General features: G+C 41.9%; 1 protein-coding gene across 1 annotated transcript in view; it reads left to right on the top strand.

The window, feature by feature from the left end:
* plcl5 (phospholipase C like 5) overlaps positions 1 to 13,374 on the top strand; it is a 197,626-nt gene that overhangs the window by 113,264 nt on the left and 70,988 nt on the right. Inside the window, exon 2 of the mRNA XM_057818015.1 lies at positions 7,466 to 9,952. Coding sequence (XP_057673998.1) covers positions 7,466 to 9,952 — 2,487 coding nt within the window. The remainder of the gene's footprint in view (positions 1 to 7,465; positions 9,953 to 13,374) is intronic.

Raw genomic sequence — 13,374 nt, 5'->3', positions numbered from 1 at the left:
CCCTCCATAATTTCTAAGTGAGAGACCTTGCAAAATAGCAGGGTGTTCAAATACTTATTTTCTTCAATGTATAGAAACATGCTAAAACCTGAAAGGGAAATGCAACTGAAAGCGCTGCTGGCTTGACCATGGAATTAGAAAACGCGTCTCACTTCAGACAGCAAGCAGACAACAATAACATAGGGATTGCATAAAAGGCTTTTGTGAACACACACAAAAAAACACACGATCGGGAAAAGGGAGACACGAAAAGGGTCCGTGACAGTAGCTCGGGATCAATTTTTAAAAATTAAAGACACGAAAAGGGTCCGTGACAGTAGCTCGGGATCAATTTTTAAAAATTAAAAAACGAGTGAAAACTTTGGCGAGAGGCAAACAAATTGAAAAAAACAAGGCAATGATTCAAATAGCAAGGAAGGGATATACAAACTGTCAAATGGCAGCAAGTCAATATCTCGGCAAGCCGCCTAGGATCGGTTGAAAAGACACTGCTGATGAGCTGGAATTGCATGCAGGTACGACATTGTGAACTCATCCTACATCTCCGTAACAAAACAATCTGACCAGCAGCAGAATGTGACAAAATCATGCCATTCGTCATACTAGCTTCGCTTGCTATCTAGCACAGCTATTCTGCCAGTCCAGCCCAACCGTGTCATGACGCCTAGCGCGCATGTAAAACATGGCTGTGTTGTGTTGTTCTTGAACGCATCACTCTGGAGCACACGGGAGGGATAGGCTCCTTGCTTTTGTGAGCAGTTGTGTTGTAATTGAAATAAAATATTGGGCAAGCAACTAAGAAAGTCTACTGTGGTTTGGCGCTTAAATAAAAAATATTGCGATGTACGTGTCCAGTCGATTTACACTTAAAATATCGTTTTGAGCGCCAGATGCGCTCACTAAAAGAGCCAGATATGGCACACGAGCCATACGTTCAAGACCCCCAGTTTACCATACGTGTATGTTGTCTTTCTCCTCCCGACGTGGGCTTGCTCCTCAGTGTGATTTAATTTTCTTTATTGGCATTGAGGTTGCACAGCATGTCTAAAGCATCCAAACAAATCAAGTTATTAAACTCATTAAAGCTGCTTTCTCAGTCTTCATCAGTCGCTTCACCTCCCACCCCCCATATCAGTCATCCACCCCCCTGTTGCAAATAAACATGGTTAGCATAGATCCACGTCACCTCTCTCTCTTCTTCTCTACTAACAGATGCTTCTGTCCGTGCAGTTTATTGAAGTGTAGTCGATTAGGGTTTGAATGATTGCAGCCTTGAATTGTATGTGGCAGGTTACACAGGTCAGCGTGTCTGTATTGTGAGATATGTGGTTGTGCCCTCAGGATGCCTGGTGGGTCAATGGGGTGATGATGACCTTTGGCCATTTAGTCGTGTGTGTGATCAGATTTATTCCTCCCTCTACTCAGTTTTTTACGAGTTTCAGGATGGCAAAAGCTTATCGTGATTTTAATTTTTTACACACTGATGTCCTGATCTGATTCGATCACGCCCACGGGACCGAGGGACTCTCGAGGGCTCCTAGCCATCTGCACCTGTTTTCTCATTCCCCGCCACTTCTGTCAACGCGTCTGTCATCGACGAGTTTTCCGAACCGAGTCGAGCGCCGACCGCGCAAAGAGCATAGCGTAAACAACTATCTCGAAATCTGCTCTTTCTCCACACCTTTAAGCGTCGATGCATCAAAACACATTGCTCAGCCATCACATCGGATAAAGTCAAATGTTGCATCTTTGGTGGTTGATGGTAGCTCAGTTGGAATTAACAATTCACAATTCTTTGAAAGATGTGACCTTCACAAATGTTCATGTTTCCGTATAAGGAATTCTATTCCGTAGAATTTTAGGTATTCATTGTTTAGCCAGCCATCAGTATTACATACTTTCAAATATTACCGAATTTTTTGGACTATAAGTCGCACCTAAGTATAAGTCGCACCAGCCAAAAAATGCGCAATGAAAAGGAAAAAAACATAAAAGTCGCATCGGAGTATAAGTTGCATTTTTGGGGGAAATTTATTTGATAGAATCTAGCACCAAGGACAGACATGTCATCTTGAAAGGCAATTTAAAATACAATAGAGAATAACAGGCTGAATAGGTGTACGGTATGCTAACATTACATGACGCTAGAAGTTAGATCGGGCCTAAAAAATCCAGCCCTACCCAACTGGCCTGCAGGTATTAACGCCCAACCCAGCCCACCAATCAATTAACTGAGCCCGCAAAAACCCCGAAATTTAAAGTTTTTATTTGTAGGCACGAAACCGGAAAAAAAAAAGAAATTGGGGATGCGATGTGTGGTTGCATTTTGTGTGATCACATGACAATGCCTGTGCATTTATGCATAATGATTACAAATTAAAGCCTGTCTGTTGTAACGAATTCTCCCAGTTAAACAAGACTTAAGATGGATATTCAATAAACATTTATATCTTTTATATTTGTGTGTCTGTTCTAACAGGTGGATAGTGGATTTGACATTTATTTTAATCTCTTCGAGATGGCAGAAGAAAAAAAAAACGCAAGTTTTCTCAATGTTTAAATAGTCTACATATTATTATGATCATTATAAATGCATTTACACAACGGAATAATGCTGGAAGATTTTTACAAATACATTTCTCGTATGAGACCAAAGCGCCACATTCGTTCACATTCAGCGAAGCCGACACAGGTTTCTGTATAGCATCTTCAACAATTTGAATCCTTTCCATACCCCACTCTCACCGCAGTTCTTTGCTTTTCACTTCCCCTGTCTTTAGTTTGTTTTTCACTCCTAGCTGCTGCATATCGAAAAGGAAATACCAGAAAGTGGACTCTCGGAGGGCGACAGGGCGGGAGGGGAAGATTCAAAAGAGAGCTGTTGATGCTGAGAGATGTTTTGGGGCTGTCGTTGGGCAACACGGACTTTCAACTCCCTCCACAGATTTTCTATGGGGTTGAGATCTGGGGACTGACTTGGCCACTCCAGGACCTTGAAATGCTTCCCTGGCTGTGTGTTTGGGATCATTGTCATGCTGAAAGACCCAGCAACGTCTCATTTTCAATGCCCTTGCTGATGGAAGGAAATTTTCACTCAAAATCTCTCGATACATGGCCCCATTCATTCTTTCCTTTACACAGATACGTCGTCCTGGTCCCTTTGAAGAAAAACAGCCCCAAAGCATGATGTTTCCACCACTATGCTTCACAGTGGGTATGGGGTTCTTCGGATGCAATTCAGTATTCTTTCTCCTCCAAACACGAGAACCTGTATTTCTACCAAAAAGTTATATTTTGGTTTCATCTGACCATAACGCAATCTCCCAGTCCACTTCTGGATCATCCAAATGCTCTCTAGCGAACCGCAGACGGGCCTGGACATGTTCTGGCTTCAGCAGGGGGACACGTCTGGCAGTGCGGGATTTGAGTCCCGAATGGCGCATTGTGTTCCTGATAGTAGCCTTTGTTACTGTGGTCCCACCTCTCTGTAGGTCATTCACTAGGTACCCCGTGTGGTTCTGGGATTTTTGCTCACCGTTCTTGTTATCATTTTGACGCCACGGGGTGAGATCTTGCATGGAGCCCCAGATCGAGAGAGATTATCAGTGGTCTCGTATGTCTTCCATTTTCTAATAATTGCTCCCATAGTGGATTTCTTTACACCAAGCGTTTTACCTATTGCAGATTCAGTCTTCCCAGCCTGGTGCAGGTCTACAATTTTGTCTCTGATGTCCTTCGACAGCTCTTTGGTCTTGGCCATAGTGGAGTTTGGAGTGTGACTGACTGAGTTTGTGGACAGGTGTCTTTTATACCGATAATGAGTTAAAACAGGTGCCATTAATACAGGTAACGAGTGGAGCCTCGTTAAACCTTGTTAGAAGAAGTTAGACCTCTTTGACAGCCAGAAATCTTGCTTGTTTGTAGGTGACCAAATACTTACTTTCCACTCTAATTTGGAAATGAATGGTTTAAAAATCAAACAATGTGATTTTCTGTTTTTTTCCCCACATTCTGTCTCTCATGGTTGAAGTTTACCCATGTTCACAATTACAGGCCTCTCTAAACTTTCCAAGTAGGAGAACTTGCACAATTGGTGGTTGACTAATTATTTCCCCCACTGTATATTCCATTTTAAAACCTCTATATAACTTTACCAATTCAACACGTTTCATATTCATATCTAAAATGTGAAAGAATAACCTACAAACTCAAACATTCATCTAGATGGATTTGAATTTAAAATTTGTCGGTTAGCTTTAGTCCGATCCATAGACGATAAACCTTTCATCATGATTCACATCCCGAGTTCTGGTCAGAATCCAAGTACGGATCGGCGGGTTCTTTAGTGGAAATGTTTTGGCAGTCACAATAAAGGAAATGTATGTTTCAGGCTTTTGTATTTGTTTGAGATTTCATGTCACTGTTGACGTTCTATGTGCGTTGAGGTTTAGCTACAAAGATTCATCTGTCAGAGTGAGTGCATGCATGGCTCACATGAGGCAATTGTGAACATATCATCAAAAAGGTCCTAGCTTTGCCTTAAATCCGCATCACCCGCGTGCCCCTGTTGCTTCCTCGTCCACAATACAAACACATACTGTACACAAAGGACACGGTTGCTCCGTGGGCGAAAGGAACTGACTGACAAAGGCGAGTCCCATAGGAAGGTTCTTAGGTTTGTTTTCAAAGGTTGAGCTGGACCGTACATCCACGAGAGCTGACATTCAAGGTGCTCGGGAAGTGCATGTTGTGTGCGCTAATGTACTAGTATATCACAGTGAATGCGTTACAATTTATAATTCACAGGGTATCGGGCAGTGGAAGAGGTCCCTAGGGAGCCACAAAGCTACAAAGGTCTAACATAAATTGCTTCTCATTATGAAGCATCCATGTTTGCCATTGGTATGAATGATACTATATACAAACATATCACATAAAAAATTTGAATACACACTGCTAAGCAGTGACCCGAGCAGTTCCAATGTCACCAAGATGGGGCCCGCTATTCATCTTTTTCCATCTCTGCAGAATGAGGAATAGGAGATAAAGGACGTCCGACAAGGACAGCAGTAGAAAGCCATGATGATTTAATTTTGTTCTCTCTCATCACACTGAGGTTTGCTCATTAATCAGGATGATGTACCGGGCCTCATCTTATTTTGACTGTCAGGAGGAAGATGGATGGGTCAGCGATACTCCATTCTACCTTGAGTTGAACCATGCTCTATGGGGCAGATCCATCAGATCGGTACAGGCATCAGCTGTCTGGAGGAGGTTATGTTAAGACGTATAGTGATTGAAGCTACTCCTCATCCATGTAAACCCCACCTGTCTGCTTTAGCTTATTGTTTTGAAATTGAAAATGGAAAAGGCTTTACATCCATCCTATGTTTTATCGCCTTCGATCTTGGCAATTGAAAATGAATTTTGAGTTATTTGTCAGATTTTCCATTTCCTTGTGAGGAATGTGCGTTTCTCTGAGTAGACTTTCTGTGAGGCTGCTCTATAGCTCTAACCACTGTGTCACTACTAGAGATGTCCCGATCCGATATTTGGATCGGATCGGACGCCGATATGGGCAAAAAAATGTGCATCGGTATCGGATCGGCCGACACGGAAAAATTACGATCCAGACTTCCGATCCATTTTTTTAAAGTCCGGTCCGGGTTTTCCAGCGCACGGATTTACATAATCCATTCCAGTTTTTGCTTCGGTTTGCCTAAAATCCGATCCGCATTTTACGGCACACCTTCAACACACTACATTACCGTCTCCCAATTTACCGAGAGACTATCGGTAAAAATGTCAGCTGTGTGGGATCATTTCGCCTTAAAGGACGACAAAGACGAAGAGGCAGAGTGCAACATATGCCACAATAAAGTCAAGCGCGGTGGTAAAGCTGTAAGAAGTTTTAATACAACCAACCTAATCAAGCATTTAGCGAAATACCACCACAAACAATACAAGGCGTATGTTGAGAAAACCAAAGACAAAAAGAAAGGTCCTACGCATCTAACACTGGCAGAAACTTTTGCTATGCGTGACAAACTGGCACTAGACAGTCCCAAAGCCCAGGGAATAACAAGAGTCATTGCCAAAGAATTCATTCTGGATGACGAGCCATTATCTCTCGTGAGTAAAGACGCACCATCCAACACTTAGAACCACGGTACGACATGCCCAGCCGTCATTACATCCTTGAGCGATTCGGCCGTGGAAGATTCGAGAACCATTCACAAACATCCAAATTCCGATTATTGAAATATGTCAAGTAAAGCGGAACTAATACACAGCGCGGTCTTTGGGACGCAATGACAAACGGACCGCATTGCGTCCCGAGAGTAAACATCATGCTTGTCATAGACCCGGGTAATGCCAATGCTCAACTCACGGCTTTAGCTCAACTCATGCCGCTGGATAAAAAACACAAGAATACCTGACTGCTGCCGACAGCCGCTACAAACTACGTTAACATCGTTTTACTGTTGATAATAGATATCATATGTATATAGAACTAGGTGCAAATGACAGACTCGACGGCGTTAGCAACATTGAAGTATGTAAAACTAGATGCATTAGTAAACGGCCGCCATCTTAAAGCAGGAGACTTCCCTAGTAGGCTGTTGTGAACCTTCCAAGCGAACCTAATTAACTTTTTAATCTAAAATACTCCTAAATCGGCAAAATCTTGACTTGAATCTATCTTCAAAACAGTTTTAAAACTTTCACATGTTGAAAGTAGACTGAAGGGAAATTATTGAATAACGGGAGCAACAGTTGATTTGCAAAATTAAATGAATTGAATGTTGTTTAAAGCTGCTGATACAGAATGGGGACTTGAGTATTTTATTTACTGTTTTAAAATGTTAACTTGATACTGAAATAGTCGTTTATTTAAACCTGAGAGGTTTTTTATACAATTATTGTAACTAATGCACGTAACATTAAAAGCATCTAATAGCTTGGGGGGGTTTGTGGGATTTTCCACTGATGTTATTTGTGTTTTGCTTATTTAAGACAGTTTACAATATTATTTGCACGTTTTACTGACTGACTATGCCATTTCTGTTTGTTATTGAATAAACAGGTCAGTTTCTTGTTACCAACCGTTGTGTGTTATTCAAACTCACCTAATTCAGCTGGCTAGTTGTTATCAAGAGTACTAAAACCCTTTTCAACATGAGTCTGACAACTAAGTAAGGAGGTTAAATAACTTTATACTTTAACACATGCTCAGATAGGCCGGTATCGGTATCGGCCAGTATCGGTATCGGATCGGAAGTGCAAAACAATATCGGTATCGGATCGGAAGTGCAAAAACCTGGATTGGGACATCCCTAGGACTCACTACTATTCTAAGGGTTTAGTCTCACAGAGTACAGTTAATTCTTTATAGATGCTGTTTGCTAAACTCATATGTGAATCATTGAGTAAATATCCCAAATTTTCTCGTTTTTGTTTACAGGATGGGTCCAAGCAGAGGCAGGTGAGGAAAAAGACAGTCTCCTTCAGCTCCATGCCTAGTGACCGGAAGATCAATAGCACAGCAGCATGCATGGCTTTCATGATGGAGGGCTGCGAGATGAAGAAGGTGCGCTCCAACTCGCGCATGTACAACCGATACTTCCTGCTGGATCCAGACATGCACTGGCTCCGTTGGGAGCCCTCCAAAAAAGACTCAGAAAAGGCTAAGCTTGAGATCAAGAGCATTAAGGAGGTGCGATTAGGGAAAAAGACCCCGGTTCTTCGCAGCAACGGTCTGTCTGATCAGTTCCCAGATGAATGCGCGTTCTCGATCATCTATGGGGACAACTACGAGTCACTGGATTTAGTTGCCACTACAGCAGATGTGGTTAGTACTTGGGTAATGGGCCTGAGGTATCTGGTTTCTTACGGCCGACACCCCGTCGACATGGTAGAACCCATTCAACCCAGTGTACGGACATCTTGGATTAGCTCAGTCTTTGAGCTCGCAGACATAGAAAAAGAAGGACACATTGATCTATTTCGGGCCACTCAAATAATCAAGGGGCTTAACCCTGGAATGAAAGAGGCAATGATAGAACTTAAGTTCAAAGAACTACAGAAAGCTAAGGACCAATATGGAGAGGCAATTAACATGGACACATTTGTGGAGGCCTACTGTGAGCTCTGCACACGTCCAGAAATTTTTTTCTTGCTGATGCAGTTCTCCAGCAACAAGGAATACTTGGACTGTAAAGACCTGATGCTATTTGTAGAGGTGGAGCAGGGTGTGGAAGGTGTAACAGAGGACATGTGCAGGGATATGGTTCTGAAATACGAGCCGTCAGCCAAAGGCAGGGAACGGATTTACCTCTCCATCGATGGCTTTACGCACTACCTCCTGTCCTCTGAATGTCACATCTTTGACCCACAGCACAAACGTGTGTGCCAGGATATGACTCAGCCCTTGTCCCACTACTACATCAACTCTTCACATAATGCCTCCCTTCTAGAAGATCACTTCTGGGGTTCATCTGATATCAGCAGTTACATTCGTGTGCTGAGAATGGGCTGCCGCAGCATCGAGGTCATCGTCTGGGATGGCCCTGATAATGAACCGGTGGTGTACGTCGGTAGTTCTGTGGCCTCGCAGCTAGCATTCTCCAAGGTCTTGGATATCATTAACCAATATGCCTTTGAGAGCTCTGAGTATCCCCTGATTCTCTGTTTAGTTGCTCATTGCTCCATCCTTCAGCAGAGGGTTATGGCCCAACACATGAAAAAGATTCTTGGGGACAGACTATATGTGGATTCCCCCAACAAAGAGGAACACTACCTACCCTCACCTGAGAAACTGAAAGGTAAAATCCTCCTCAAGGGTAAGAGACTAGAACCCAACTGCACTGACCTTGAGGGTGATGTTACCGAGGAGGAAGAGGGTCTAGAGATGTCAAGAAGAGTCGGAGTAGATGATAGGGACCAACTAAATGGCCTAGGCTGCAAAAGACTCCGTTTGTGCAAGGAATTGTCTGATCTCGTGTCACTGTGTAAATCGATTCAGTTCAGGGACTTTGACGCCTCAAAAAGGGACCAAAAATATTGGGAGATTTGCTCCTTTAACGAAGTTGATGCAAATAGGTTTGCCAATGAGTTTCCAGAAGAATTTGTCTGCTACAACAAGCGTTTTCTCTCCAGAGTGTACCCCACGCCGATGAGAATTGATGCCAGTAACATGAACCCTCAAGACTTCTGGAAATGTGGCTGTCAAATTGTGGCCATGAACTACCAGACACCTGGCCTGATGATGGACCTCAATCTTGGCTGGTTCCGACAAAATGGAAACTGCGGCTACGTGTTGCGGCCAGCCATTATGAGGGAAGAAGTGTCCTATTTCAGTGCCAATGCTCGAGATTCCCTGCCAGGGGTTTCCGCCCAGCTCCTTCACATCAAGGTCATCAGCGGGCAAAACCTACCCAAGCCTCGTGGGTCTGCAGCCAAGGGTGACGTGGTGGAACCTTACATTTACGTGGAGATCCACGGCATTCCGGCTGATTGCGCTGAGCAAAGAACCAAAACCGTGTCCCAAAACGGGGACAATCCCATTTTTGACGAGAGTTTTGAGTTCCAGATCAACTTGCCGGAATTGGCGGTTCTGCGTTTTGTGGTGCTGGATGATGACTACATCGGAGATGAGTTCATTGGCCAATACACTATCCCGTTCGAGTGCCTGCAGCCTGGTTACCGGCATGTCCCCCTACAGTCTCTAACAGGGGAGTTTCTACCCAACACCACATTGTTTGTCCACGTCGCCATCACAAACAGACGAGGCGGAGGAAAAGCCCATAAGAGAGGTATTTCTGTCAGGAAGGGTCGGAAGGCACGAGAATACACCAACACCAAGACTACAGGGATCAAAGTTGTAGACGAACTTTTCAGAGCGTCAACCCAACCCCTTAGGGAGGCCACAGACCTCAGAGAAAATGTTCAGGTAAGGATAAACAACTTATTTTTGTCTTATTTACCCATCCATAGACATCATTACTATTGACGTGTCACTTCGTCATTCTTTGCGCGACGCCTTATCAAAAGGGGCCAAGTTTCATTTAGTAATAGCCAAAGACGGCACACGCTCGTGTCAGATTTAAGCTTGGATTTACTTACGATTGGATTTAACTGCAAAAGCTGTACCGCGTACAAACAGGAAAGATTGTCTCAGGAGTGATTTGTTCGAGGATTCAAGGTATAAATGATATTTTTCGTATCATGCATGCGTGATTGAAGCATTTATTCGCAGGAATTTTCTTCTTTGTTCACATATGAAGGCGGCTAATTTTAGCCGTAACTGACTAGCATCACAGTTTACTTTTAACCAAGAATCGAGACTGTTTTACGTCCATATCTATAAAGAATTCAGGGATTTAAGCATTTATTCACAAGAAGTTTCGTCACAAAAGCTCTGTTTACAGCAGGCGGCTGCTAGCCTCATTCGCTAACATAGTAGCATTGTACTTCGTCAATATACGTAAAATAAACGCTAACTGCACGGTTCCTTTGCTTTTAACCAAGAATCGAGACTGTTTTACGTCCATATCTATGAAGAATTCGGGGATTTAAGCATTTATTCACAAGAACTTTCGCCAGAAAAGCTCCTTTTACGCCAGGCAGCCGCTAGCCCAATTTGTTAACATAGTAGCATTGCACTTCGTCAATATACGTAAAATAAAAGCTAACTGCACGCTTTTTTTGCTTTTAACCAAGAATCGAAACTGTTTTACGTCCATATCTATGAAAAATTCGGGGATTTAAGCATTTATTCATAGGAATTTTCGCCAGAAAAGCTCCTGTTATGCCAGGCGGCTGCTAGCCTCATTCGCTAACAGTATATAGTGTATAATGATAATAAAGGGCTGTTGTAGTCTATAATAAGTTCTGATTGTATATATAATTTATTAACGATCTATTTACATATTATTTATAATTGATTCTGCATGTTTTCCTCAATTATTAGGTTTCTGATGTTAAACTGAGTGATTTATTAGCTGTTGAAATCTTGCAGTAAATAAAAAAAAAAAAGTTGCCATTTTGGACAAAAAAATATACGATATGTTAAATATTGCTATTGATCCTGAAAATATAGGTGATTATCTCTGCATTTGGTGACTTTTATAGCCATTTGAAGTTGTTTTATACTTACAATAAAAATAATTAATTGAGATTTTATAAGGGAACGAATTAGAATTTTTTGTTTTTGTAAATATTTGAATTTGAAGTTTTTGAAAATAGGCCCCGTATGATTCGGCCCCGTTTCCTGTGTGATGTCAATAGGTTATTAATCTATGACCCATTATTCTTTTTCATCCCCTCATGTTATGAGTAACTACCAGTGTTGTCAGAGATTACTTGAAAAAGTCATTTAATTACTGATTACGCCTCAAAAAAGTAATCAAGTTACTATACTGATTACTTTATTATTAATTTAACTAAATTACTTTAAAAGTAATTAAATTTTTCTCCCGTGGCCGCCTCAACATAAGAATGACAATAGAAAATTGTCATCACATGTAATTGACTTTCCAATTATTAAATTTAAGGGAAAAATCTTAATTTTTCACATAAAGCTTAATCTTCAAGTTAGCGGGGGTTTAATTAGTCAATTAAGTTTGATTTCAAACACCATTGACTCACGCTAGCTAAGCCACTCCGGAGCCCCTGAACCTAACAAACAACTGACAAACTGCATTGAATTTGTTGAAATCAACTCCTTCGACTAATTAATCCCCGCTAACTTGAAGATTAAGCCTAATGTCAAAAATTCAGAATTTCGGGTTAGGTTTAACAGTAATATCAGTACCAATATGACACAATGCAAACTGACTGCACAATAATCAACAACACACAAATGAATAAACACAAAACGTGGCAGTAACTAAGCACTTTACACTCAACACATCCCAAAGATAGTAAATGAACATGTCAACTCATGGAATAAATGTGCAACACGAATATGATGTAAAAAATGGTCACCGACTTTGCGAGGAAGAGCGGGAGCGACAACCACCCGCCGTTGCAACAGCAAAGCTACAAAACGGTCGCGCATGTACCGACTCCAACCTATCATTGGAACCATCCTGAATGGAGGAAAAATATTCACGTTCGTTCATAAATGCACACGGATCAACATTCCCCCGCACATTTCAACAGGTGGCTGCAATCGGCTCGAATGTTGACTTGCGCTGGCACACGCCTTTTTCAGTTAGCGCGTGTGATTCGAGACCAAAACAGGAAGACCTATGAACGGTTACCATGAAAACCAACACGTGGCGGAAAACTTTCTAACATTTTTTCTTCAAAATGCTCTTTGTACATTACTACAATATTCCTCATTCTACATACATTGTAAGGCAATAACAAAATGGTAACGCAGAGACTAGGGGTGGGAACCTCTTGGTACCTCACGATAACGATGATCTCATGATATGGCAACAATACATACATACATTGGTCAGGATATCATTCTAGGATATTCTACAAAACAACTAATAAACAAAAGGTTTATCACTAGTAGACGTTCAATCCATTTGAAGTGGGAGGGTGGCAGCAAACGAGTCCCTCCCACTTCTATGGCCGTCAATGCCAGGGAACGTGGGAATGTTGTGCCATTACCTGTTGATTTTCAGTAGGGGTGCACGATATCCATTTTTTGAAACCGATATCGATAACTTCCTGCTCCTCAAAGCCGATATCGATAACCGATAATAAATACATAATTTTAAAAATATATATTCACCCGAGTTTTTGAACACCTGGAGGTTTAAAAAAAAAAAGGGTGGATTCAACATACATTTGCCTTTGACCTCACCAGAATTTTCATAATGACATGAAGATTATTATAATGAACAAAACAAAGACACGAACAGTCTTGACTTCAAATAAAGTGCCAAGATTTATTTTTTCAAACAAATATAATTTGAGTCAATCACAATCAATTACTCAGTATAATTGAAGATGTGTTTCCTGAACAATGAGCACTGAACTAAAACATAAACCCAACAGGTATTGTGCTTTGTCATCAGATAAAAAATATTTGGTGCTACAGGACACTATTGTGGTCTTGGTTAGGGTGACCAAATGTCCTCTTTTGCCCGGACAAGTCCTACTTTCACGCAGTATCCTCGTTGTCCGGGCGGGTTTTATAAATTAATAAAAATGCCCGGTTTTTATGATTTTTTTTTTACGGGACCAACTTGAAGAGAATTCCTCGGGCCGCTAGGGGGCAGCGCTTGCCTGCGTTGACGTTGCTCCTACTAGTAGGGGCGGGAGAAGGAGTAGATCTTCTTCTTCTTTTTTGTTGGCAGTTCACCCTTTGTTTCATGGGGAATTACCACCATCTACTGACGGTTTGGCGAGAGC

Source organism: Corythoichthys intestinalis, chromosome 16, assembly GCF_030265065.1.
Source record: "Corythoichthys intestinalis isolate RoL2023-P3 chromosome 16, ASM3026506v1, whole genome shotgun sequence".
Lineage (NCBI taxonomy): Eukaryota > Metazoa > Chordata > Actinopteri > Syngnathiformes > Syngnathidae > Corythoichthys > Corythoichthys intestinalis.
This window is presented reverse-complemented; position numbering and strand designations above follow the sequence as displayed.